Source organism: Pelobates fuscus, chromosome 7 (genome assembly GCF_036172605.1).
Source record: "Pelobates fuscus isolate aPelFus1 chromosome 7, aPelFus1.pri, whole genome shotgun sequence".
Taxonomy (NCBI): Eukaryota; Metazoa; Chordata; class Amphibia; order Anura; family Pelobatidae; genus Pelobates; species Pelobates fuscus.
The window spans coordinates 128,707,234-128,735,232 of record NC_086323.1 but is presented as its reverse complement, the minus strand read 5'-3'; the positions used below and the strand labels follow the sequence as shown (position 1 = coordinate 128,735,232).

General features: G+C 40.9%; 1 protein-coding gene across 3 annotated transcripts; it reads right to left on the bottom strand.

Moving 5' to 3' along the window:
• Window positions 1-4,918: 4,918 nt before the first annotated feature.
• Window positions 4,919-24,354, bottom strand: ACY1 (aminoacylase 1). Of its 3 annotated transcripts, none has more exons than XM_063426633.1 (15): window positions 24,275-24,354; window positions 19,394-19,481; window positions 19,124-19,188; window positions 18,117-18,221; window positions 17,904-17,998; window positions 16,722-16,798; window positions 16,468-16,557; window positions 15,536-15,592; window positions 15,063-15,136; window positions 12,618-12,667; window positions 9,925-10,069; window positions 9,250-9,318; window positions 9,084-9,163; window positions 8,328-8,388; window positions 4,919-7,924 (listed from the first exon to the last, which is right to left on the bottom strand). In XM_063426633.1, the coding sequence occupies exons 1-15, from the start codon at window positions 24,341-24,343 to the stop codon at window positions 7,760-7,762; spliced, it is 1,290 nt and encodes a 429-aa protein (XP_063282703.1). In that variant the 5' UTR covers window positions 24,344-24,354; the 3' UTR covers window positions 4,919-7,759. The 3 variants fall into 3 exon arrangements, with proteins under 3 accessions (XP_063282703.1, XP_063282705.1, XP_063282704.1); XM_063426635.1 differs by lacking the exon at window positions 24,275-24,354 and adding an exon at window positions 20,116-20,277; XM_063426634.1 differs by lacking the exon at window positions 24,275-24,354 and adding an exon at window positions 20,116-20,276 and having other exon boundaries at window positions 19,394-19,500.
• Between the last annotated feature and the right edge of the window lie 3,645 nt (window positions 24,355-27,999).

Below are 27,999 nucleotides of genomic sequence, written 5' to 3'. Positions count from 1 at the left end.
TATTTGGAGAACAAGTGGTATCAGCTAGAAGATGGAAGAATAGTCATACCAGCATCACTAGCGGTAGAAATTGTCCAAAATTATCACAACGGGACACATTCTGGGAGAGACAGTACTGAAGAATCTCTCAGGAAACATTTCTACATACCAAGATTGTCCAACTTGACTCAGGCCATTGTACGCAGATGTGTAACGTGTGCTAAGAATAATGCAAGACAAGGACCAGTAAAGCCACCAGGAGTCCAGTTTATGGGGGGACTCCCCATGTCCGATCTACAAATAGACTTTACAGTGATGCCTAAATCGGGTGGACATCGTTACCTGTTGGTAATTGTGTGCACCTATTCAGGCTGGGTAGAAGCATGTCCTACTCGTACAGAGAAAGCAGGAGAAGTTGTAAGATTCCTGCTACGAGAAATAATACCCCGATATGGACTACCCTGTTCTATAGGATCGGACAATGGTCCAGCTTTTGTTCACCAGTGCCTACAACAACTGACTCATATGCTTGGTATAAAGTGGAGGCTTCATACTGCATATAGACCCCAGAGTTCTGGTAAGGTAGAGAGAATGAATAGAACTATTAAGAACCAGTTGGCTAAAATGTGTCAGGAAACCCAACTTAAGTGGAACGTTCTCTTACCCATAGCTCTATTGCGAATCCGCAGTACCCCTACCAGAAGGATGGGCCTCTCTCCTTTTGAAATTATGTATGGGCGACCACCTCCCGTACTTGGTAACTTAAGGGGGGATTTGAGTCAGTTGGGAGAAGGAATTACCCGGCAGCAGGTTGTAGAGTTGGGTAAGACTATGGAGGAGGTACAGAAATGGGTACAAGATAGATTACCTGTGAATATTTATCCCCCTGTTCATAGTTATCATCCAGGAGACCAAGTGTGGATTAAAGAGTGGAATAATGTACCGTTAGGGCCCAAGTGGAGAGGTCCTTATGTTGTTCTTTTGTCTACCCCTACAGCGATAAAAGTAGCCGAAGTAACTCCGTGGATACATCACTCCAGGGTTAAACCAGCAGCAGTCGATTCTTGGCAAGTTACAGCAGATCCAGAGAATCCCTGCAAGATCCGGTTGAAACGCACTACTCAGTCGGAGTAACGAGGAATTATTGTGGATTACAAATTTTATTGTTACAGGTGTGAGTGAGAAGGCCATAATAAAGCCTGTCCGCTTACCAACACATAGTGTATAAGCCAGGAAAGTCTCGAAGGGACACCTGTGAAGACGAGCAGAACTCCATTCCCTGCAGCCCTCACATCCTGGAAGCTGAGGTTCCATCGCACGGACGAAGACTGAGGATGACGGCGAAAGATGTGCTTTTGATTGTGTTTATTTATATGTGTTTTTATATTCAGGAAGGTAGAGGTACCGACACTCCTAGCTGTGAGGTATGCATTAAGACTACGAGAACAGGTAACCATATTTCCCAAACCCTAATTTGGCATTCACAATCCGAATGTAAAGGAGAGGTATCAAGATGTAGATACCTAAATATAGACTATAGTGTGTGCCATTTAGGAGTAGGAGAACCTAAGTGCTTCAGTCCAGAGTATCAACCTCGTACAATTTGGTTGACCCTCAGGAATGGAGATCCTCAGGGGACCCTAATTAATAAGACGGTGTTAGAATCCGTATATTCTTCGGGTGTTCTGCTATTTGATGCATGTAAGGCGATATCAAGTGGTAGAAAACCGTGGAATGTATGTGGGGATCTTAGATGGGAGAGGACGTATGGGTCTAATGATAAATATATTTGTCCCAGTAGTAAAAATAAATATGTAAGTCCTAGATGCCCAAATAAAGACTATAACTTTTGCCCATATTGGTCTTGTGTGGGGTGGGCGACTTGGGGACAGACAGTAGATAAAGACATGATAGTGACTAAGTTGCCGACTAGCCCTTATTGTAAGTCTATGGAATGCAACCCAGTCCATATACTTATTAATAACCCCGACAAGTTCCTAGATAAGTATGGAAATTTATTTGGGTTTCAGATATACGGGACGGGTTTAGATCCTGGGACATTATTGTTTATAGGAATAGAGACTGATACGGTATCCTCCCAGACTCATCAAGTATACCATTCCTTTTATGAAGAGATGAGTATAGATAATAAGATCCCCCATAACGCTAAAAACCTGTTCATTGACCTAGCTGAAAGTATTGCCGGTAGTCTTAATGTTACCAACTGCTATGTGTGTGGAGGTACTAACATGGGAGACCAATGGCCTTGGGAAGCAAAGGAGGTAATGTCCGGTTCTGAGGCAGTTGACCAACTAATATCTACACAAGCCGATTATCATTTGAGTGTTAGAGGTAAATCTGAGTGGAGATTAAAGACCTCCATCATAGGTTATGTTTGCATAGCAAGGAAAGGAATAATGTATAATACTTCTGTAGGAGAATTAACTTGTCTAGGGCAAAAAGCTTATGATGATGATACTAAAAATACAACTTGGTGGTCGGCTTCAAATGTCTCAGAACCATCTAACCCGTTTGCTAGATATGCCAGTTTAAAGGATGTGTGGTTTGATTTATCCATCACATCTACCTGGAGAGCCCCAGCAAATTTGTACTGGATCTGTGGTAAGAAAGCCTATTCGGAGTTGCCACAGGACTGGGAAGGGGCATGTGTGTTGGGTATGCTCAAACCATCCTTCTTCTTGTTACCGATTGAAACAGGTGAGACTTTAGGTGTTAAAGTGTATGATGTGAATCATAGGAAGAAAAGGGGACCCTTAGAGATAGGCACCTGGGAAGATAATGAATGGCCTCCCCAGCGTATCATAGATTATTATGGGCCAGCCACGTGGGCAGAAGATGGTACCTTTGGTTATAGAACCCCTATTTATATGCTCAACCGCATTATAAGATTACAGGCGGTGGTTGAGATTATCACCAACGAGACGTCACAAGCGCTCAATCTTCTAGTGAAGCATAACACCAGGATGAGGACGGCAGTCTACCAAAATAGATTAGCCTTGGATTACCTTTTGGCAGTAGAGGGAGGTGTATGTGGGAAGTTTAACCTAAGCAATTGCTGTCTTCAAATAGATGACGAAGGGCAAGCAATAGCTGAGCTTACTAGCCATATGGTTAAACTAGCGCATGTGCCTACTCAGGTATGGAAAGGGTACAATCCAAGTAGTTGGTTTGGTAGCTGGTATGAGTGGTTTGGAGGGCTTAAGGCAGTGGTAGGTGGAGTCCTACTGATTTTACTGTTGTGTCTACTCCTACCGTGTCTTATACCCTTAGTAGTTAGGTTTGTGCAAAGCCTGATAGGAAGTATAGCAGAGAGGAAGGCTGCTGCACAGATAATGGCGATATATAAGTATAAGGCTCTAGATCAAGGAGAACCAATGCAGGAAGATGAGTGTTAAAAGATTCACATCATAAGATAAGTCTGGTCTGGTTCAAGGTAACTTGCGGTGTAAGCAAAACTAAGGTTATGTGATGCCTCAAGTAATTGTAAAATATCAAGAGGCATCAAAGGGGGGAATGTGGTGGAATCTCGGTAAAAAAATAAATTTAGTAGGCCGAGATTACCACGTGGCATGTGTACGTGCATATGCTGACGTATCGATCAGTTGGTTGCACGAGGCAAGATACGATCAGTAGTGTACGGAGCATGTGCAAGAATACAGGATATAGTATTCCCCTCCTCCATTGTGCTGGACAAGCCATGCGGTCAAACAGGAAGTTAATTCTTATTTGTGTTGATTGGTTAAGAGAATGTGCGGGTGGAGCTTAATATGGGAGGAGTTATATGCCTATATAAGGAGCCTGCACTATTGTCCGGGGCTCAGAACTTGTGGTATTTTGGTGACGCTAGTCCCTCTGAGTCCCGATCGGTGATCCAATAAAGAATCTCTTCCTTCCTGAAGAAACCTGTGTCCATCTCTCTGTGCTTGGCTTCCGTCAGTTTCTCCGGTATCAATACTACTCATAAGCACATAGTGATCATGGGCACAAACTGATTAGACAGTGGTACATATTCAACGTTGTATATCTCTCTGGGGGTTGTGCTCTGCATCTTGAGTTTGTCCTGAGTGTCTCTGGGCGAGCCCGCTTTTTAACAGATGCCAATAAATTTCCTGAAGTTCTTTCATTTAACCTGAACTTTGTGTGTCAGTGTGAATTTACTTCTGCGTATACGCAATTTAAACATCTCTAATTTGGTCAGGAACAGATAGTCATTCAAACTTATTGGTTTGCTTAAAAGATTCCCTTATCATTCCCTTCCACCCACCTGCCAGTGCATCCAAAAGGATCAGTGACCAGAAAGCAGCTGTGGACTGCAGTTTGGACCTTGTGAGTCTAATCATGATAGCGCTGGTTCTGGTCTGGGAATTGAAGTCTGTCTGAGAGCATATAGCGAAGTACCAAAAACATTGCCAATTGGCAATGACAATTGAAAAAATTACATGAATCATCAACATATCTCAAATAGGACTTTCAACATATCTCAAATAGGACTTTCAACATATCTCAAATAGGACTTGTCCTCCTTGGGCACAAAACAAATAATACTAAAAAGAAATACAGAAGATGCAGAACATATTTTTTGTATTTATATAGTGCTTCCTATTTTTTCTTTATTTAATTTCTTGCAAGAGGCTGCTTTGCACTAGTAGTTATTTAACCGAGCAGAGAAAGTACTGGTCAAGTAAACAAAATAAAACTTTTTTTCCAGAAAGTGTATAGGGAGGTTGTGTAAGTCTCAGCCAGGGGAGGATATTAATAGATCATATTAAAACTAAGTATATGGAGTGTTGATTTGTGAAGTGGATTCACAATGTACATAGAACACAAAGTTAATAAAATAAACTGTATATGATAATGTATATTTACATAGGTGTGCAGTGAATACATATACACGTGAAATTATACACATGACAGGTGGCAATTTTATGATGTTATATTTTTATACACAGAGCCAGGATGGTAATACAAAAAAGTGGTATGCTCATATACAGAAATATTGCAGATTTAACACACCGATACATTCAATGATTAGCACAAATGAGTGGAGATAGAGATACGGATGAGCCATTTTACCCCTTGTGAATGATAGCTGAAGAGGAGGTAAATAATTGGCACAGTCAATAACTATATTATTACAAGAAACTCAATATTAATTTCATGTACTTCATTTTAAGTGTGTTTGATTTTCAATAATTTAAAACTATGTATAGAAATATCCACCCGTAAGGTTTTTTTTTTATAATAAAACACAGCTTCATGGGGCTGCTCTGTTAAAAAATACTGAAATACATTTTTATAAAACTGAAATTTCCAAAACCGGAAGACGACACACAGACACACTGACCTACAAACCCAAGAATGGTTTTTTTTGCATTAAGTAATACAGACATGTGACTGCAGAGTCATTTTGAAGTTTATTATTTGCAGAAGTCAATTTTTAATTAAATGATTTACTCACCATGTTCCATTGCATGGCTTTGCAAATGGCTGCTCATAGTGGAATGGAGCACCAAAATTGTGACTTTTAAGCAATCATTGTTGCCTGTTTCCTCGCTTAGACTAAAACTATAGTGATACGGTCTGCCGTAGGAAAATATGCAGCAGCATTAATCTCTAGTTGTGCAGAGAAACCCCTTTTTAGAGGTTGCTTATTTCCTTCATAATTGTTCTTAAAGCTTTCATAAAAACTTACATTTTGGTTTTAATATTGCAAATGTTTATGACTCACATTTCTGACATGTCAAATTTTCATTCCACAATGTGATTCAGTAAGAAAAGAAAAAACAGTTTGGGAAAAATAAAATGGCAGCGGTCACTGGCATACAGTGTCTTATTGACAAGTGGTTGATTAAGGGGTTAAATAAACTTGGGATGCCGTACAGATACATTGTTGTGCCTAAGGGATAGGTCGCTACCCTCAGCAGTATTGGATCCAGACCCACTTCCACCTGGGGAAAATACCAACATCAGGAACTATGGTTGACACCAACAATATTTGCAGAGCAGTCTCATATCAACAGTTTACCTGCAATATAATTATCATTTATATTGATGGTTGTATATGTACAGAAACTGTTACAGGAGCTGGAGGTCTGACTGTCAGCCACTGCTCTTGATAAAGTCAGATTGAGAGAGCGGACAGCTAGATACCTGTAGAATATTTCATATTATATGGGTGTTTTTTTTTTTTTTATACAAAACCGATTTATGACTTCTATAAATATTCTAACACTTATTCCACCAATTATATAGCAGATCATGCATTTTGGATAGCCTCCTGACTTTTGGCAGCACTACAAAGGTGAGTGCCAGTTCATAATGAGAGTCCTTTAAACCGGGAGATAGGGAGGAATCGGGAGATAGTTACTTGTCTATTATACCTCCTCACTTCATTTCTATTTTAGCACTCTACAAAGCACAGCAGTGCCAAGCTACACTGCAGCAATACCCCACCCAAGGTTATCTTCTGGAACTGCCACTGAAGCTCTCCACTACAAATTGGTGGACCACATTTCATATCACAGTAAATGTACTTTAAAAAACATTTGCTGGGGCAAGACTAGTCATTACTGATAATAATAGAAGTGCCAACTGTACTTTATTATTTATAAAGCACCAAGAAATTCCGTAGCACTGTACAAAAGGTCACCACCACAGAGAAATGTGGTGCTTAGGAGGACAGTCACCTGCAGCTGAGTTAGAAATAGCCCAAAACAATTTTTGGCTGCATTATGGCCAGTGGGTAAGTAATTGATTTTACATTCTGTTTGTAGATGACATGAAAGCATTTTTATTTTAAAATTAAAATGTACCGGTATATATTTTTTGGTTTAAAATATATTAGGATCTATAATCTACACCTAGTTTCTCTTGATGACTTCACTAAAATGACAATTATTCATAATATCAGACTAATCGATTAAATTAATATAAGCTACAAAATATTCTAACTCACACATTATTTCATTCAGTGGATTGTTTATTGAATGTTTCTCAAACAAAACACACTTTGTTCCTACAGCAGGTTACCTGCACTAAAATGTTTGCATTTTATGTGTGGGTGTTTCACTGGTTACATCAGAGGGTTGAAGGCACTGTATCACTTGTAAAGTTTGACAAAAAATAATGGTATTTGAAATATAGGCCTCAATTTAATATTTGTTGATAACACTTTAAAAAAAAACAAAAAAAAAACAAACATCTAAATACTAAAATATCAAAAAATATAAAATCAAATTTAAAAAAATATTTTGAAAATCTCCTCTAAATATATTAAATCGTGGCCATAATGATATATAATTGTGCAGACTGATTAAACAGTTCATGCAAAATCAAATATGAGCTATCTTTGGTTATATAAATGAATCCGCTGGGTTAATTGAATATGATGTGAATGACTGCACATAAAGAGGGGAAACTGGAAGCGAGACATTCAGAGCATTGACGAAGACACTTTTAGTGTTATGGTTGCATAGATGTGGAACGCCAGTGGCATTTAAACATGTTAAATGGCACAGACTACATCCACACGATCCCTTTAGTTTTTTCTCAAATATATTAAATGTAAACATACAGAATCCCTCTGTTCCATCAACAAGTGTGCTTTGACACTCTGGGTTTACCCATTTAACTGTACTACTCTGACTTATTAAAGCTTTATGTTTGATTGCAATTGTAAGATCCCTGAGTTTAGCCCCATCTTACCACCCTGACTCTGAGTTTAAGACATTAATACCATCCCTGAGTGTGGTCTCGTAGGTTAATGTTCTCCATCAAAGGCAGGAACACTAGCCAGTGAAGTGATGATCTTGGTGTAGATATGGATTCCACGTAGGAAGACATCTTCATTCAAATACTCATTATGATCATGCAGCAAGATAGGCGTGTGATTTATGGGCGAGAACCCAATAGCAGGATACCCAACCTAGGAGAAACAAAGATGTTAGTTTGACCAGACAGACCATGATCTACCGCAGAACACAGGAGTTGTTTTACACAAGCTTGACATCTACCGTATGGTCACCCTTTGGCAGTATAAGTATGCAAAGAGAAGCATGTAACGACATGAATGGTAAAGGAGGAACAAAGATGGTGTTTGGAAACAGACTGTATTATATCTGGGAACAAGAGGACAGATAAACAATGTGGGATATAGAAAGAGATGGAATAGAAATCACAAGATAAGAAGAAACAGAGGATTGTTATACAAGTCATTGCATAATATACAATCTCTTTTATTTACAAAAGCCCATGTTATTGGACAGGATGTGACAGAGACATGTGATTTAAAAATAAAGAAACCATATTGGGTTTATTCGTATACTAACCTCTCGTATGTAGCGGCTGTCTGTTCCTGCTGGGAAAATCTCTGGTTTGAGCTTTAAACCCCTGTTTGGATAACAGACCATTTCCCACTGATCAATATAATACACCAGAATTATATCATAACTGTGTCTACTCAGTGAATGGCGCGTTATAGCACACACCAACTCAACTTTACAATAAATAGCCGTTACAAATAGCCCTACTGGACACCAGGAAATTAGTATGGTTATTACAGTTCTCTCAACACATATATGTAAGTTTTTTTTTTAATATTAGTGAATAAAAATGTAGTGTTTGTACACAGAAGGTCAGTCCACCCCTTCTGCATGCGGCATAATAATGAGAAAATGTCATTTAAAATTGAATCATCTGTTAATCCACAATTATAGTGTGCACTGTATATTATTTTGTTAGCTCGATTGGTGATATTTCCATAAATGAAGAACAATAGGTATCAAAGCCTGGAATACTTCCTAGCATGCTTCCTCCATTAATTTTTAAATTACACTTTGCCAAATATCAATTTCAATAAACACAGTGAGATGTACTTTTGTGATTTCATTTTGCATTAGTTCTTAATTATGGTCAAATAGGCCAACCCGTCGCTTTTATACACTCATTCTCTGGATTGCACCCTCTCCGTGCATAACCCTGGCTAATAATAATCAGTACCACTGTCCTACTCTGTTGCCCTCTGACAGTCATCTTATAATCCCCCAACTAGTTTTCCTGGTTATCTTTGACCCAGTGTTACTCACAGCTCTTTGCAGGGAGAGCTAAATGCTTTCCACCAAGGATAGGAATCATCTGTGGATGTCACATTCTGATTCATACATTTCTAGAAATATAAAGAGTAGAATAATCAGGTTGGGTGCAGGTTTTAATGTGAAGTCACAAGCCACTGTAAACTTCACCCAATCTCACCTGATGATACTCCCAGGTCACATCACTTCCAGCTTCTCGGCACCAACCCTCTATCTGGCTTTCAAATTCCTAGGGAGAGGGAAAGTAGTATCGGTCAAGGTACGAGAAAAAAATAAATAAATGTGATAATGAAAAGCAGAGAAAATAGGGAAAATCAGGGCAGGACCTGGTCACCTACAAGGCCACCTAGTCAGGTAAATAGTCATTGGTTCAGGAGTCTAATGTATGAAGAACTAGATTTGCAGACATATAGGGATATAAATAAATCCACGTCAATGTCAAGGTTATTGTGCAGCACTTTTTTTTGTATTTTTTTTATGCATCAGAAAATAAAAAGTGTCGAATGAGAAAGAAACGAGGGAATTGAGAAAAGAAAAACTGTCAAAAACAAATGAGGAAGTGAGACTGGGAAGAAAGTGGAACAATATACAGTGAAGATAGAGGTTAAACACACTAGAGTTTATTCACGAAGTTGAGAATTATGGAGAATTGACAAGTTGAACATCTTCGGTCGAGCTGTAAAAAAATTGCGTAGTTTTAGAAACTCTCTGGTTTGGCTATTTGGGGTTGAAATGTGCAATACCCTTGCCGATTTTCCATAATTCTATGTATAGTAAATATAATGAGTGGATGGAGGAAAAAAGAAAAAAAAAAAAAGGGATATTATTACTGTACCTTTAAGTTTAAAGTAGGTGGTACTCGCAAATCAAAGGTTGCAGACATCTCAGATGGGACAACATTATATAATACCCCTCCGCTGACTTTAGTGAGGTTAACAGAAGTGACATCTCCGAGTGTAAGCTTGGGGTCAGACTCTAGCCTGAGTAACACAAGTATCAAATATCAATTAACAAAAATATATTAAAAGCACAAATTATATCACAGTCACAAAATTACAACTACAAGAATCTTCAATAATATCATCTACGTGCCTGGAATGCCCTTTTAAAGGATGTATGGGTAGCTGAGACTCTTGTTTAGGGTCCTGACTGGGACTAAAAATTAAAAATTTTGACTCCTCACTCAGCAAACCTTTGTGGTGTTTAGCTTAGGCAATTCTCTTCAGTTTACTCTACAATGTCAACAATGATTTCTTATTACTAAGTCCTGTCTCTTAAGCCAGCTTCAAACCTCCTTCAGACAGTTGAAATCAGTTAAACTTCTAAGTTGTAGTGTATTTTGGCAACTTTGCAATTTAGAAGAAGTTAAATCGCTGACTTTGCTTATGACTCAAAAGAACTTGTTTTTTGAATTTGAATCCCCCAGTCTCACTGAACAGTCTAAACTTTTCAGCTTCTGTGAGTGCCGTTTCCTTAAAACTGTTTCACTTAAAGCAATTACAGACACTTGCAAAGCTCTTGCCATATATGTTAAAGGCTGAACTTCATTCGTTAAAAGGCTGTATTTTTATATTGCTTAATGGAGCATACTTTCATCATTGTTTTCTTCCATTACATCAAGGGACGACAAATGAATGCTATTGTGTAAACTCTTTGATAATTAGTGACCAATTGTTACATAGGTACTATTATAGTTAATGGAGAGCCTAACCAGGACACTTCTAGAACTACATAAATCACATATTTAAATATAAACGTACACAATTAAGCCCTGAGCTAAAACTCCCACTACTCCTGGGAAGCAGCAATCCCTATAGTTCACATCAGCTCAAATCAATTCAATAAATACCAGAGATAAAAAAGTTACTTAAGCACTATCCCAAATCCCTATGCACATTTAAATAACTGGAGGTTTTTTAGTTTCACTCTAAGAGCTAAATGAGACAGAGAAGGGTATTTTTCAAAACCCCTACATGCTTATTAACCCTTCATTGTGAACACATGGGGTGGTAGTTTGAGCACAGAGCTTGATTTTGTTTATATGTACTTACATTGGTATCACACAGCCAGGTTTCAGTGCTGCCACCCACCCCATGTGTTTCATGTGGTTTAGCCTTGACATGGCTGGTGAGCTTAGATTTAAATGGCCATTGGAGTGATAGTCAGACTACTGTTAGAATTTAAAAATTGTGCTATTGTTTCTTAAGCCACACGTGTTTCTAATTGTTTGAATTTACTGTGCCTATGCATGCTGTTGTGGCGTAGGCATCCTTTGTATTTCACACACAGCAAAAATAAACAAAATTTAAAAAACAGTGCTACGTGTATCAACTAACACCCTAAGGTTTCACAAAAGGGGGCTAGTAAACATATGCAGGGTTAGTCACTAAAGTGAGAATTCATAATGAATTTTAAACATAGCGGACTTAGATCATTTTTGCCAGTATGGCTGATTTAACCTTGAATTTGAAATTTACTTTGAATTTTCACTTTAGTTAATAACCCTGTTTGTATACAAACAAGTAAATGATGAGAATACAAAAAGAGAAGTCCTGCGCTCACTCCCATCACTACTGGGCCGGCAGCAAGGACCACAGTACACATCAGCCCCAATATATAGTAAAAACCAAAGAAAAGAAAAAAAGTTACCTGCGCTCTCTCCTTAATCCCTATGTATATTTAGACAAATGGAGGTCATTTAGTTGCTCCAACTAAATGATGATGTAAAAAAAATAAAAAATAAAAAAAACACTACCTCTTACCTCTTACCTTTCTACCCCTACCTTTACTTTTTGTGTCACTATACCCCACTCCCTCTAGCATGGAAGCTCATTAAGCAGGGCCCTCAACACTTCTGTTCCTGTGCGTCCAACTCGCCTGGTTACAATTATGTGTCTGTTAGACCACCCATTGTACAGTGCTGCAGAATTTGTTGGCGCTTTATAAATAGTAGTAGTAATAATAATAATAGTAATAATAATATCAGTCCGGAGTATAATAAATAAAGAAAAGCATAGTAGGGACATGTAAGATATAAAATACAGTTTACCTTGTTCCAAAAGGGATCCCTGTAATTCCTAACAGTGCCTTTGACGGCATCTATCTCTGTGGATAAGTACTATCAGATCCAACTGAACTAAACTACCATAAACTGAGCCCCAATGTACACTCCCTGTGTGAAAAAAATACACAAATGTATGTATATGAAAATGTAGATGCCGCAGTCAGTCTACAAAAACAGTCCTTAAATATGATCACAAAAGCTGAAAGCCCAGAAGACAAAAAAAAAAAGCAGAGGGTAAGAGAGCCAAGACATATGTTTTGCCGATCAGGTGGCTCTTCAAGAAAGGTACATATTTCGACAATTGAATAGAGTGATTTTAATGTTTAGACAGATTTATAAAGTTCAAATTATAGATCAACATGACAACTGGAGATTATATACATGTACACACACACAAACATACTGTACATACACACACAAACATATATACATAAATACATACACACACATATATATACACCTACCTTTGTTTCTCCTTCTCTCGAAATTCAAGAAATTTTGTAATCACAAAATGCTGAAAAAAAAACAAACAATGAGATAGTGTTATGGGTATTATCTACAACATTGTTTTAATAAATATACCAATGTAGACAAGAATGCGTTTGGCAAACATTGGCACAAGCTGCAATCTTTATGTTAAAGAATATTAAACACCAATCTCTTTCCTGTAAAATGGAATCCTGCAAGTTCATCAATCACTTACATTTAGCATTGTTTTAATATATTTATTGTAACTTAGGGAGTGCAATCTAAGATACCGTATATACTCGAGTATAAGCCGACCCGAATATAAGCCGAGGCCCCTAATTTTATCCCAAAAAACTGGGAAAACTTATTGACTCGAGTATAAGACTAGGGTGGGAAATGCAGCAGCTACTGGTAAATTTCTAAATAAAATTAGATCCTAAAAAAAATATATTAATTGAATATTTATTTACAGTGTGTGTATAATGAATGCAGTGTGTGCGTATGTGTGTGTGTATGAGTGCAGCGTGTGTGTATGAGTGCAGCGTGTGTGTATGAGTGCAGCGTGTGTGTATGAGTGCAGCGTGTGTGTATGAGTGCAGCGTGTGTGTATGAGTGCAGCGTGTGTGTATGAGTGCAGCGTGTGTGTATGAGTGCAGCGTGTGTGTGCATGAATGCAGCGTGTGTGTGCATGAATGCAGCGTGTGTGTGTATGAATGCAGTGTGTGAATGCAGTGTGTGCAGGGCCGGTGCAAGGATATTTGCCGCCGTAGGCAAAAAAAAATTTGCCGCCCCCTCCCCCCCCATATGTCCTGACTTCCCCTCCTCCTCCCTTAGTGGTCCTTACCTCCCCACCCCCGTGTTCCTTCACCCCCCCCCCAGTGGTCCTGACTCACCCCTCCCCTAGTGGTCCTTACTTCCCCCTCCCCTCCCATAGTGGTCCTTATCCCACCCCCTCCCTCTCATAGTGGTCCATATACCCCCCCCTCCCTCCCATAGTGGTCCTTATACCCCCCCCTCCCTCCCATAGTGGTCCTTATCCCACCCCTCCCTCCCATAGTGGTCCTTATCCCACCCCTCCCTCCCATAGTGGTCCTTATCCCCCCCTCCCTCCAATAGTGGTCCTTATCCCACCCCCTCCCTCTCATAGTGGTCCATATACCCCCCCTCCCTCCCATAGTGGTCCTTATACCCCCCCCTCCCTCCCATAGTGGTCCTTATCCCACCCCTCCCTCCCATAGTGGTCCTTATCCCCCCCTCCCTCCCATAGTGGTCCTTATACCCCCCTCCCTCCCATAGTGGTCCTTATACCCCCCCTCCCTCCCATAGCGGTCCTTATACCCCCCTCCCTCCCATAGTGGTCCTTAACCCACCCCCTCCCTCCCATAGTGGTCCTTATACCCCCCCCCATAGTGGTCCTTATACCCCTTTTTTTTTTGTATTATTAATTTTTTATTAGTATTATTATTTTTTTATTATTTCTTTTTATTTATATATTTTTTTTTTCGTCCCCCCTCCCTGCTTGATATATGGCAGGGAGGGGGGCTCTCCTTCCCTGGTGGTCCAGTGGCAGTTCAGTGGGGGGGAGAGGGGGGCTGGCAGAGCTGTAACTTACCTGTTCTGCAGCTCCTGTCAGCTCTCTCCTCCTCTGCGCCGTCCGTTCTGCTCTTCTGTCAGCTTACACTGGAAGTCTCGCGAGAGCCGCGGCTCTCGCGAGACTTCCAGTGTGAGCTGACAGAAGAGCAGAACGGACGGCGCAGAGGAGGAGAGAGCTGACAGGAGCTGCAGAACAGGTAAGTTACAGCTCTGCCAGCCCCCCTCTCCCCCCAGTCTGTATTATGGCAATGCAAATTGCCATAATACAGACCTTGACTCGAGTATAAGCCGAGTTGGGGTTTTTCAGCCCAAAAAATGGGCTGAAAAACTCGGCTTATACTCGAGTATATACGGTATCTGCTTTTACACTAAAATTAATCTTTAAGTGGTATTTCTATCAACATTTACATAACGTTGGCAATATGAAAGTAGTTATAATGTGTTGGGAATATTTGATACTTATCTATGTTTAGACAATTCCAGGTGACTGGTTGCTCTTATTTTTTCGGGATAAACCTCTTTTGGACCAATTTAAGATTACCAACCAATTTATCCTATGAGTCTCACACTACATCTGAAAATTTTAACTCTCAGAATAGCTATTTAAAATACATAAACAGTAAAGGTATTACATGGGAGCACATGGAGTTAAACCGCTTGAGATAAATACAGCATTCATCAGTTTATCAAGACATGCAAGTGTCACTCTTTAATCTAAAACAGAGCAAGTATTAAAGTTACAGTACAGAAATGCATAGGAAGTGTTAAAAATTAAAAAGGAGAGAAAGGGGAAAATAAAAGAGAGGAGGGGAAAATAAAAAAAAATAAAAGTTTTCATGAAAACGTACTAATTTTGAGGCAGCCGAATTCTCAATGAAACGTGATCCATGTCCTGGGTCCCCCGGACAGTGAACGGTTATCCCTGGTAAGACAGGCCAAACAGTATGGTATAATAAATGATAAGTTGGGTAAATGGGAAGACTAAAAGAAGGAACAGAGATATACGACACTAAAAGGGATATATTAATCAGAGATTCTGTCAGAATTTTGTTTCCATAATTCTCATCAAATAATCTTCAAAGTGCACCGGGAAAGTGGAATGATCTATTTAAGTGTCCCAAGAAACAGGTGGCTGGACAGCGTAATACAAGATGTGGGTCTCAAATAATTTCAGAGCACTTACAAACCTGGACCCATGGGAAACATGCATGTTTATGGAAACCCATCTTTGCAGGCTCACAGTTTTGGCGCTGCCTGTGTTTAAGTCTGAGGCTTGAGCCCTTCCCTGACTTGATATATGGACTAGCAGAGTAGCACTTACACCAGGGACATTTCTCCCCATAGAACACACTGAATTCTTCCGTGGGGCTTGCAAGACCTGTAAAGACAAGAGTATATGTGGTGAACGGAGGAAAGTGTGAGAGAAACAAGGCGTAGTTTTAACATTTCACGTTAATCTGTAGTGGCTATGTTGAATTAGAATGCCTTAATGTCATGCCTAGATTTTATGTAAAAAGAATCATAATCCGCCAGCCCACTCCTATATAGAATACACACACTCAGTGAGGGCAATCAAACCATGGAACATTGTAATAGTATTTGTAAGCCAAAAAGTAATGGCCCAGACCACCACTATATGTCAATAGCACCCACATTTTATTGAGGTCTTACAACAAGAAGCACATTTTTGGTCGTATTAAGCTTGTTACAGTGCAATACCTGATATATAAAGGGTGGGTCCCGGTCACTCAAGGGTGCAACCAACTCTAGCATATTATATCGTTGTGTGAAAGAAAGTAGCAGGGGCAAAGCCGGCCACCTGCTTCTCTCTCCATGTGGGTGGCAGCACCAGAGGGCCCATCAGCACCAGAATTGGGCTAGTGGTGGAACTCTGGCCCTTTCTGTGAGCTATGCCATCTAGAGCCCCCATACAGTCCCATTGACTGCAGTGACAGTAGTGCCGTCACTGACTGCATTGGACAGAGCCACTATAATTCGCACTGACTAAAAAAATCTTTTGACTTTCAGCATTTTTCACCCTGAGATTCAAATGTTGCAAAGCATGAGTAAGCACAAATATGAGCTACTACAATGTTCTTAAAAAGGATTAGTTGTTGTGAGGATTTACGTCAGTTCAAGAAGTTTATTTAATGTTACGTGGGTGAGAAATTACTTGAGAACGTGAAAAACAGACACTAGAAGGAGTGAGGCTTTGAGACCTACATGTAAAGGAAAGTAAGAAGCATGGCTAACCTTCGTCAAGTGTGATTCCAGGGTTAAGTTCTTCAAACTCTGGCTGACGTACTAATAGCTCCATCGCTGTATGTCCCCCAGTCTCTTCATCTATTAACATGAGTAGCATGACATTGACATAATATTAGCTTTAGCTTGGTAACATTTATTTTACCTTAATACTCTAAACTCCGAGTTTGGTAAGAAATCTGTATTTCATCCACAAATTAACACTCTTCAAGGTTCATGAAATACAAGCCTCTCCAACATCTCACCTGGCACCAATGTTAGATGAATGGTACGGGGAAATTGAAATCCCTTAGACTTCAGCTCACGTAAGGCTTCGAGATACCTGCAAAGAGCACAAAAAGAACCATCATTGCCAGTTTCCATTAGACCTTTAAACAAGACAGATGTTTAGGTGACGGTCAGGGCTTTGGTGAAGCAGGCATTTACAGTGGAACCCTTAGTCTAAAATCTCTGCCCCTTAAATTCCTAACTTTATTCTAAGATATCACACCTGACACAAAAAATTTTAACTCTAGGTTAGCATACTTAGGCAAAATCAAAATGGCCTCATCCCTTAGAACCTTGCCCTGTGGATCTGAGTTACTTCCAGCCTCTAGGCTTTTGGGGAGGGTCCGGAGTTTTGTGCCCGTAATGATAAAAGCTGTGCTGTTGAGCGGGTGTCTGGATACTGGGAGGAATGATGGCAGGGCATTTGGGTGTCTCCTGTCAGATTCGAGTGGCCAGTGTAATGTGCCTCATTGTGGAGGATCCCATTACTCCTAAGAGGGGCACAGACTGTTTCTGCTGGAGCCCCATGGACTGACGACCTTGAACGGCTCCACTTAGACTGCCCTGGAACCATCTTTATCCTTCTTTTGTTTCTCTTTCAGTTCGTTTTCTTTACTTTCCTTCTTTTTTGCTTATCTTTCCGCTATACTTTCCTGTATGTATTTTCTCTCTTACAGACAGTCTCAGTTGGCACATAATATAGCTGGAGTTCAGGCCACCAAATTAGTCTCACTGCCTCTTTTACATGAGGGACTTCTACTGACACTACATCTGGCACTGAGATTTTTGTCTTCGTTAGTCCTGGTGCGCTAGTTCTAGCCTTGTTCCTCCTGTTACATAATATTTTAATTAATATATATTTAGTCAGGGCGAACGTGCAGTTGCTCTGTATGGCAAATCCGGTCTCACAGAGATATGTTCGATATATGTATCATTTAACCTGCTGCATTCATGTGATTGAATTGTGTTGAATCTTTTGTTGTACACTATTGTGTATCTTTCTTTCTTCTACGAATGTAAAAATCTTATTAAACACAAATAGGTCTCCTCCACTTCTTAACCACCAACCATTTTCTCCCCCACCTTTCCTAAGCATTCTCAACCTATTTTTTCCTAGTTCCACCAGTTCATTTTAACAAAGGTATAACTCTGTGACTCACTGGATCGTAACACACTTCATATCCTGTGTTCCCCTAGCATATATATTTCCCGATTCGTCCTTGTGAGCTTCAAATGGTGGATATGTCCAGAATTCCTGAGAGAGAAGTGGGGGGGGGGGGGGAGTGGGTAGGGGAGAAAGAGAGAAAGGGCTATTTAGATTGTGTGCATTCTGTAACCCCATGTACTTAATGTAGGTATTTAAAACTGCTCACCTCATATACAGGCACCACATCTATGTGGGAATTCAGAATCACAGACTTGAGTTGAGGTTCCGTTCCCAGCCAGGTCATGATAATTATTGTGCGTCCAGAGGACATCTGCAAAAGAAGTGGGTTCAAAGAACAGAGCAAAATATGTCAGTGTGTGTACCTAGGGAGTATGGATTGGTACAGATATGTAGGAAGTGCACACAGCAGATTGATTCTAAACACAGCTACAGCTTCTTATAGGGCAGTGTTAGATTTAATAATTATCTATGTGAAGCATTGGATTGATGGTGCCGAAGGCATCAGCTGATCACTCTCAGCCAATGAGCTCAGGAGATTACACAAAAGTTCCTGCATAAAATCTTGCAGCTCTCCGGATAAGAGAGTTAAACTGTTCAAAAATGGTTTGACTACTTACAATGGGAGTCCTGTTCTCTTCTGGCATCATATCCTTACATTGAGCTATAGTGGTTATGGTGTTTGGAGTGTTTCTTTAACACAAGTTATAGGAGATTTTCAATGTTTTATTTAATTGTGTAAATTTCAGAAAAGTGACAGTTCCCCTTTTAATAAATACTAATTCTGTCACCTGTTCTCCATGATTCTCCCATTTAATCTTTCCTTTTAATTTTCAAGTTTTTTTAAACTTTTATAACCCCTCTATCGGTATGTTTTTTTTCTCCGCCATTCTATTCTGCCTTCTCATCTATTCATCTTTCTTTCATGTACTTTTTGTCTTCTCTCATCACACTATGCCCCTTACTTTTTCCCCTCTGATCAATCCTCTGCAAGACTCCTCCTTTCTATTCCTGGTCCTCAGTGGTCTTTAGAATCCATCTCCGTTTTACTCCCTTTCTGCTGTTTTCAGACCTCATTTCCCCATAAATCCTTTCTCCTCTCTTATTTGAAATTCATCCTCCATTGTAGCATTTCACTTGTCCACCCTTTATTTTATCATCTTCCTGTCTCTCTCATACTCAAGCTGTCTCTTCCCTTTACTTTCCTCTTTTTACCTTCAGTTTTCTGCTCTTCAATCCGATATCCTCTGCCACCCGGATGAGGAACTTCTCCGCAGCATCTGTAATGACAACATATTGATTTATAAAAACACTTAGCCAGGCCTGTCATTAGATACTATGTCTGTACTGCAGTGATGGCTTAACTCAGCAGGACAGATGCTTGAAGACTACTTACTAACCACAAACATCTGCAGAGCCAAGCTGTTAGCCATCACTGCAGTAATAAATGACGTAGTACATAAATAGATAAATATGTCATGTTACCATAATCCGGCTCCGGATGTACAGTTTGTATCCTCAGATACTCGCGGAACAGACTGGTGGCAGCATTCTCTTTGGAGCTCATATCCATCTGTGGAAAATGTGTTACACTGTATGCAACGTACAGAAATGTAAGCAGCAGAACTATCACAAACATTTAATACTTGAATAGGGGTTTTCTTGTGATGGCATCTAATCAAGGTGTATCCACCTGAATAAATGGATGGTGGACTAAACTCCCATAATTCTCTGCCAGTCACATACATTAGAGTCGTAGTTGGGCATCTCTTTGGAGAGGTTGATGCTCCTGAACTAAGCCTTGCCCAGTGTGTCTGTCTTAATGTCTGCCCAGGCAAATCACTGCAGACTTGTTTTAACACCTCTCTTTCCGTAACCGGACTCTTACTAAAATGTCCTTCCCTGTTACGGAGTATCTGTCTATACTACATTCACCATACTGCTCTAACAGCCTTAAAGTAGATACGCATCATCATAGCGATCACAGATTTCAAGAAATACAGTATTAATATTAATTATTACTCAACTCTGTCTCTGCTCTTTTAATAGAGCAGTCACTATGCTATAACGGTCTCAGTGGTGATCACTGTGCCCTATTTGTAACACCTGTCACTATGCCTTAAACAGTCACAAGCCACTATGTCCTGTCTGTCTTTTCACAGTCGAGGTTTCTACGTCTCTTTGTCATATATTTATAAACTGTATACCTTCTGTCTCCACTCCGTACACTTCTTTCCCTTGAGATCCTTTCTGCTCAGCAGTTTTTGATTAACCACTGAGCACTGGTGAACTCTGCAAACACACACGCATGGTAAGGCAGAACAAATCAAACCCTGAATACATCCAACCTGACCTGTCCTGATGCAGTGAAATAGGAGCTGAGTTTTTTTTGTTGTTGTTGCTACCACTGCAAACTGGCGAGATTGTCTGCTTTGTAATTAAAAATAAATACTTGCTGCAGGCTATTAAGCAAGCAATGCTGAGTTATATGAATTTAAATTAAAATATTTTCTTGAGGATAATGGAACATTTGCACCAGAAATGCAGATATAGTTGGGCAAATAGGGCTACCAGATCCATCATGTTATCCTGGACACACGTCCTCTTTGATGCTGTTGGGCAGGACATGAAACGTTGCACCCTGTACAATGCAGGAATTAAATCAAATTGTTATAAATGAGCGATCTTCAGTGATTATTTCACTAAATCCCCTCCTGCAAGATATGAAATTCTAAATACTACAGAACAGCACTATTCATGCACAAACCATCAGTGTGATATGTGTCCAGATACGTAAAATAAAAATTAAGGGACAGCACGAATCGGGGGGGTGGGGGGAGGGGCAGGTTGGGGGGATCACATAATGAGCAGGATTATGCGAATAAACAGGCTCAAGTTAATATGAATCTGGAATTTGACCTGCACTATGGCACGGTACAAGTGAGTTGTCACTCATTCACCAAGTGATCACTCATTTATAGATCCTAACTTATTCTTAGATTCTTGGAAATGTGAATGTGTAGTTAAAAAGGTATACGCCAACATTAAAAAATAAACTGGGATATAATTTCTAATTAGTGGGGTAATAGCTGTTTCACCCAAGGAGATATCTGACTGCTATTTTGGGGTCAAGAAGGAATTTTTCCTAGTTTGTTGCAAATTCCTGAGATAGTGACAGTGCCCCTTTAAACTCGTACTAAGTGCTTATTGGGCAAACATAAAATATCAAGGCTCACTGCAATGTTGCTGCCATGGTTGTATCTGCAAAATAGTACTTGCTAATACATCATGGGAAGAATAACAGCTGATCTTGTACTTGTCAGGCTGCAATACTGTGTCATAGGTTGCAACATGGCGTTTTAAAAGTTTATTTTGCAGCATAAGCAAAAAAAAAAACACACAAAAAAAAACCAGAACACATTAACACATTGCTGACATTTATGTAGATAGCCTTTCACTGCGAACAACTGAATATTTTTGTTATGTGATCAATCAATCACAGTCATAATAGGGCAGAGTGACATGACATGAAGTGCTCTTTTAAGGAAATTAAGACTTGGCAAAGTTCTGACGTTTAAACGTTATCTGTACTTCGAAGTATAATGTATAGTCCAATACATAAACAGGATTATTTACTAAATACAGAATTGTCAGGAATTCAATGTGGTTTTAAATTTAGGGCCCAAATAGCTGAATAGGAAAAATTATCCGTCAACTAAGTTTTCAGCTTTGCTATTTTGGTCTAAAAGTTGAGACTTTGCATTCGCTAACTGCTACAGGAGCTATTTATGTGAATAATGTAACAGAGTAGATTGTTGTCATCTTTATAGAATTCTAACTCCAAATTAGTAATGTTTTGTTTCCCTTCGACTTTACCAAGTCAGTGAATTGCACCCAACACCAGACTGGATTTTGTCCACAACAAAATATTCTTGTTGGACTACCTTCTCAGCCACCCAAACAAAATTTAGCAACCCACCCCTCACTCCCAGTCCTCTCTTTCTCACCCAGAGATTAGAATTAGATCTACTTCTCTGAAATCTGCTGTGCCTCCCTGTTCTTTTGATAATCTGAATAATCTGTCCTGAGCCAAAGTACACGGGATGAACTTATGTTGCATTGTGAATTGTTTTTTTTATTTGGTGTAAAGTAACAGGTCCAGTTTGAAAGTAATTGCCCTCTGCTCTCTTAACCCCTTAAGGACCAAACTTCTGGAATAAAAGGGAATCATGACATGTCACACATGTTGTGTCCTTAAGGGGTTAATTAAAGGGGCATTCCGCGAACCTGTTGGTTTATGGCATGGGTAGGTAACCTTCAGCACTCCACATGTGGACTACAATTCCCAAGATGCTTTGGCAGCATTATGGCTGTAAGAGCATTAAAGAGATGTAGTCCACCACATCTGGAGTCCTGAAGGTTGCCTACCCTTTGTCCATGGGACTATTCCATGTCCAAGTACGTGTGTGGGGTGAGTTTGCACCAAGTAGACTGGAGAGCTGAGTCCAGGATAATTGGATGTTCTAAAATTTATGGATTCAGTATCGGTATTTGGTACAATTAGATCTTTCTCTATAGCTCTGAGCTTCTCACCACACAGGGTACTCCAAAAACTTCTACTTTACAGACCACAGGCACTGAGGAGGTGCAGGTAAGTGCAAATTCTTTCAAAAACCAGTTTGACTATTGGCTGACAGATGACTCTTGGAACTATAACCACTACAGTGTGCTGTTGTGATTATGGTGCTTAGAACACCCCTTTTATGTTCTCAAACTTGTCAAAATACAGATTTGTAACATTTCAGACTTGGGATGGTTTGTGGTATTTAGAAAATACTTTTTCAACTCTGCTACTTTGGTTTTATAGTTACTTGCAAATGGCTGCAGTAGTAAGTCCTCCACTCATGTATGTCCCAATTAGGAGATCTGTTTCCTCCACATGCCATACTTGTCCACACCAATTCTGGGAGGTTTCCTCATAGCAGGGCCGCCACCAGAAATTTTGGGACCCCTAACTCAGCTCAGGGTCTGGGCCCCCTGGGGCCCGCCTCCAATCCCGCCCACAGAGTCCGCCTCCAAATCCCACCCACAGGAATACACACACAGACACAAACACACACACTGATACAAAAGGACACAGATACATACTAACAGAGATACATTCATGACCACTTCCTCCCAGCAGCACTTGCTGCGGCTGCGGTTGTTTTTTTATTTTTAAAGGGGCCCGGTCGCGCTATACCACGGCCACAGCGCTGACCGGGCCCCTGAAGATATAGGGCCCATCGGGTGGCCCTAAGTGCGTGGGCCCGTGACAACTGTTATGGTTGTCACCCCCTGATGGTGGCCCTGCCTCATAGAACAAAGCTGCCAACGAGTTGAGAGACGCCAAAGATGTTCTAGTAATTATACTCAAGACGTTCATGAATGAAACCGATGTGTATACTTCATAAACTTCTCCATTCCCTTACAGTAATTAAATGCACTGTGAATGCCTAGGCATTTCCAAGTCATCATCCCCCACCAACAATATTTCATAGTTTGAATTTACAAAATACTTCTATTCTCTAAATCGGCTGTTGCCAGCGTGCAGTGTGTGCTATTAGAAGTTCTTTACAAGAAGCCTTTGATTGTACTTGAGCGCAGCTCCCGTGACGTCAGACCGCACGCCAAGCAGCACCGGGAGCATCGCGCAGCACTGGATTAACGTGGGTCACATTTGCATTTAGAAAGCTTTTCAAGCGATTGGGAGAGGGCAACATTCACAGGTTTAAAAAAAAAAAAAAAAAAAAAGTTACAAAAAACTTTTAATTAAGACGTTTTGATGTATATGCCATGCTCCTGCAGTCTCATTTTTCACATCACTTTGTTTCTGTTTATGCAGCCCTAGCCTCACCTCCCTGGGCTGTTACTCACACTATCTGCATGAAAAATAATGGTTTCATTTTCAATCAGATTTTAACTTGCTTTAGAAGTGTTTATATCTTGCTCTGTAAGTGTTAGTCATACACAGGAGGCCCCTGCAGGATCCAGAGGGCTATTAACAGATCAGGAGATAAGACATTCTAAATTAAACAGAATTTACAATAAAGTGTAAACATTAGTGCAAGTCACTTGCAGGGAAGTGTGCTGCACGGCCATGATCTTTACACAAACTGCTTTATTAAGATAACGTTGTTTTGGTGCCTATAGTATCGCTTTAAACACAACAGCTCGTGTGCTAAATGCTGCTTAACCCTAGTTCCACAGATGTGCATTTTTCAAGAAACATACACTTGCCTATCTTTTGTACATGCTCTCCCCCAATGGCAATCAGTGTGATGTGCTCCTTAAGACTCTTAGATTGTGATCAGACGTCAGACTTACCTGTGGGTGTTTTTCTTGCAGAATGCAGTTCCGTATGTTGTCAGATTGTACTACACTGCTTGATCGCATAGAGCAGGAACCACCCCATCTTCTGCCTCCTGAACTTTGTTCCCACCCCTAGAGCATGTGTCTCCTATGAAAGGGCTGGTTTGACAGGACATGCCCCTCCCCTCACTTCTCTGAACTGCTGTTTCGCTGCAATGTACTGTGTGCTCTTAGATCAGGGCTGCCTTGTTACATATTGCACTATGCTGTGTGCTCTTAGATCAGGGCTGCCTTGTTACATATTGCACTATGCTGTGTGCTCTTAGATCAGGGCTGCCTTGTTACATATTGCAGAATGCTGTGTGCTCTTAGATCAGGGCTGCCTTGTTACATATTGCACTATGCTGTGTGCTCTTAGATCAGGGCTGCCTTGTTACATATTGCAGAATGCTGTGTGCTCTTAGATCAGGGCTGCCTTGTTACATATTGCACTATGCTGTGTGCTCTTAGATCAGGGCTGCCTTGTTACATATTGCACTATGCTGGGTGCTCTTAGATCAGGGCTGCCTTGTTACATATTGCAGAATGCTGTGTGCTCTTAGATCAGGGCTGCCTTGTTACATATTGCACTATGCTGTGTGCTCTTAGATCAGGGCTGCCTTGTTACATATTGCAGAATGCTGTGTGCTCTTAGATCAGGGCTGCCTTGTTACATATTGCACTATGCTGTGTGCTCTTAGATCAGGGCTGCCTTGTTACATATTGCACTATGCTGGGTGCTCTTAGATCAGGGCTGCCTTGTTACATATTGCAGAATGCTGTGTGCTCTTAGATCAGGGCTGCCTTGTTACATATTGCACTATGCTGTGTGCTCTTAGATCAGGGCTGCCTTGTTACATATTGCAGAATGCTGTGTGCTCTTAGATCAGGGCTGCCTTGTTACATATTGCACTATGCTGTGTGCTCTTAGATCAGGGCCGCCTTGTTACATATTGCAGAATGCTGTGTGCTCTTAGATCAGGGCTGCCTTGTTACATATTGCACTATGCTGGGTGCTCTTAGATCAGGGCTGCCTTGTTACATATTGCACTATGCTGTGTGCTCTTAGATCAGGGCTGCCTTGTTACATATTGCACTATGCTGTGTGCTCTTAGATCAGGGCCGCCTTGTTACATATTGCAGAATGCTGTGTGCTCTTAGATCAGGGCTGCCTTGTTACATATTGCACTATGCTGGGTGCTCTTAGATCAGGGCTGCCTTGTTACATATTGCACTATGCTGTGTGCTCTTAGATCAGGGCTGCCTTGTTACATATTGCAGAATGCTGTGTGCTCTTAGATCAGGGCTGCCTTGTTACATATTGCAGAATGCTGTGTGCTCTTAGATCAGGGCTGCCTTGTTACATATTGCAGAATGCTGTGTGCTCTTAGATCAGGGCTGCCTTGTTACATATTGCACTATGCTGGGTGCTCTTAGATCAGGGCTGCCTTGTTACATATTGCAGAATGCTGGGTGCTCTTAGATCAGGGCTGCCTTGTTACATATTGCACTATGCTGTGTGCTCTTAGATCAGGGCTGCCTTGTTACATATTGCAGAATGCTGTGCGCTCTTAGATCAGGGCTGCCTTGTAACATATTGCACTATGCTGTGTGCTCTTAGATCAGGGCTGCCTTGTTACATATTGCACTATGCTGTGTGCTCTTAGATCAGGGCTGCCTTGTTACATATTGCACTATGCTGTGTGCTCTTAGATCAGGGCTGCCTTGTTACATAGTGCACTATGCTGGGTGCTCTTAGATCAGGGCTGCCTTGTTACATATTGCACTATGCTGTGTGCTCTTAGATCAGGGCTGCCTTGTTACATATTGCACTATGCTGTGTGCTCTTAGATCAGGGCTGCCTTGTTACATATTGCAGAATGCTGTGTGCTCTTAGATCAGGGCTGCCTTGTTACATATTGCACTATGCTGTGTGCTCTTAGATCAGGGCTGCCTTGTTACATATTGCACTATGCTGGGTGCTCTTAGATCAGGGCTGCCTTGTTACATATTGCAGAATGCTGTGTGCTCTTAGATCAGGGCTGCCTTGTTACATATTGCACTATGCTGTGTGCTCTTAGATCAGGGCTGCCTTGTTACATATTGCAGAATGCTGTGTGCTCTTAGATCAGGGCTGCCTTGTTACATATTGCACTATGCTGTGTGCTCTTAGATCAGGGCCGCCTTGTTACATATTGCAGAATGCTGTGTGCTCTTAGATCAGGGCTGCCTTGTTACATATTGCACTATGCTGGGTGCTCTTAGATCAGGGCTGCCTTGTTACATATTGCACTATGCTGTGTGCTCTTAGATCAGGGCTGCCTTGTTACATATTGCACTATGCTGTGTGCTCTTAGATCAGGGCCGCCTTGTTACATATTGCAGAATGCTGTGTGCTCTTAGATCAGGGCTGCCTTGTTACATATTGCACTATGCTGGGTGCTCTTAGATCAGGGCTGCCTTGTTACATATTGCACTATGCTGTGTGCTCTTAGATCAGGGCTGCCTTGTTACATATTGCAGAATGCTGTGTGCTCTTAGATCAGGGCTGCCTTGTTACATATTGCAGAATGCTGTGTGCTCTTAGATCAGGGCTGCCTTGTTACATATTGCAGAATGCTGTGTGCTCTTAGATCAGGGCTGCCTTGTTACATATTGCACTATGCTGGGTGCTCTTAGATCAGGGCTGCCTTGTTACATATTGCAGAATGCTGGGTGCTCTTAGATCAGGGCTGCCTTGTTACATATTGCACTATGCTGTGTGCTCTTAGATCAGGGCTGCCTTGTTACATATTGCAGAATGCTGGGTGCTCTTAGATCAGGGCTGCCTTGTTACATATTGCACTATGCTGTGTGCTCTTAGATCAGGGCTGCCTTGTTACATATTGCACTATGCTGTGTGCTCTTAGATCAGGGCTGCCTTGTTACATATTGCAGAATGCTGTGTGCTCTTAGATCAGGGCTGCCTTGTTACATATTGCAGAATGCTGTGTGCTCTTAGATCAGGGCTGCCTTGTTACATATTGCACTATGCTGGGTGCTCTTAGATCAGGGCTGCCTTGTTACATATTGCAGAATGCTGTGTGCTCTTAGATCAGGGCTGCCGTGTTTCATATTGCACTATGCTGTGTGCTCTTAGATCAGGGCTGCCTTGTTACATATTGCAGAATGCTGTGTGCTCTTAGATCAGGGCTGCCTTGTTACATATTGCAGAATGCTGTGTGCTCTTAGATCAGGGCTGCCTTGTTACATATTGCACTATGCTGGGTGCTCTTAGATCAGGGCTGCCTTGTTACATATTGCAGAATGCTGTGTGCTCTTAGATCAGGGCTGCCTTGTTACATATTGCAGAATGCTGTGTGCTCTTAGATCAGGGCTGCCTTGTTACATAGTGCACTATGCTGGGTGCTCTTAGATCAGGGCTGCCTTGTTACATATTGCACTATGCTGGGTGCTCTTAGATCAGGGCTGCCTTGTTACATATTGCAGAATGCTGTGTGCTCTTAGATCAGGGCTGCCTTGTTACATATTGCAGAATGCTGTGTGCTCTTAGATCAGGGCTGCCTTGTTACATAGTGCACTATGCTGGGTGCTCTTAGATCAGGGCTGCCTTGTTACATATTGCACTATGCTGGGTGCTCTTAGATCAGGGCTGCCTTGTTACATATTGCACTATGCTGGGTGCTCTTAGATCAGGGCTG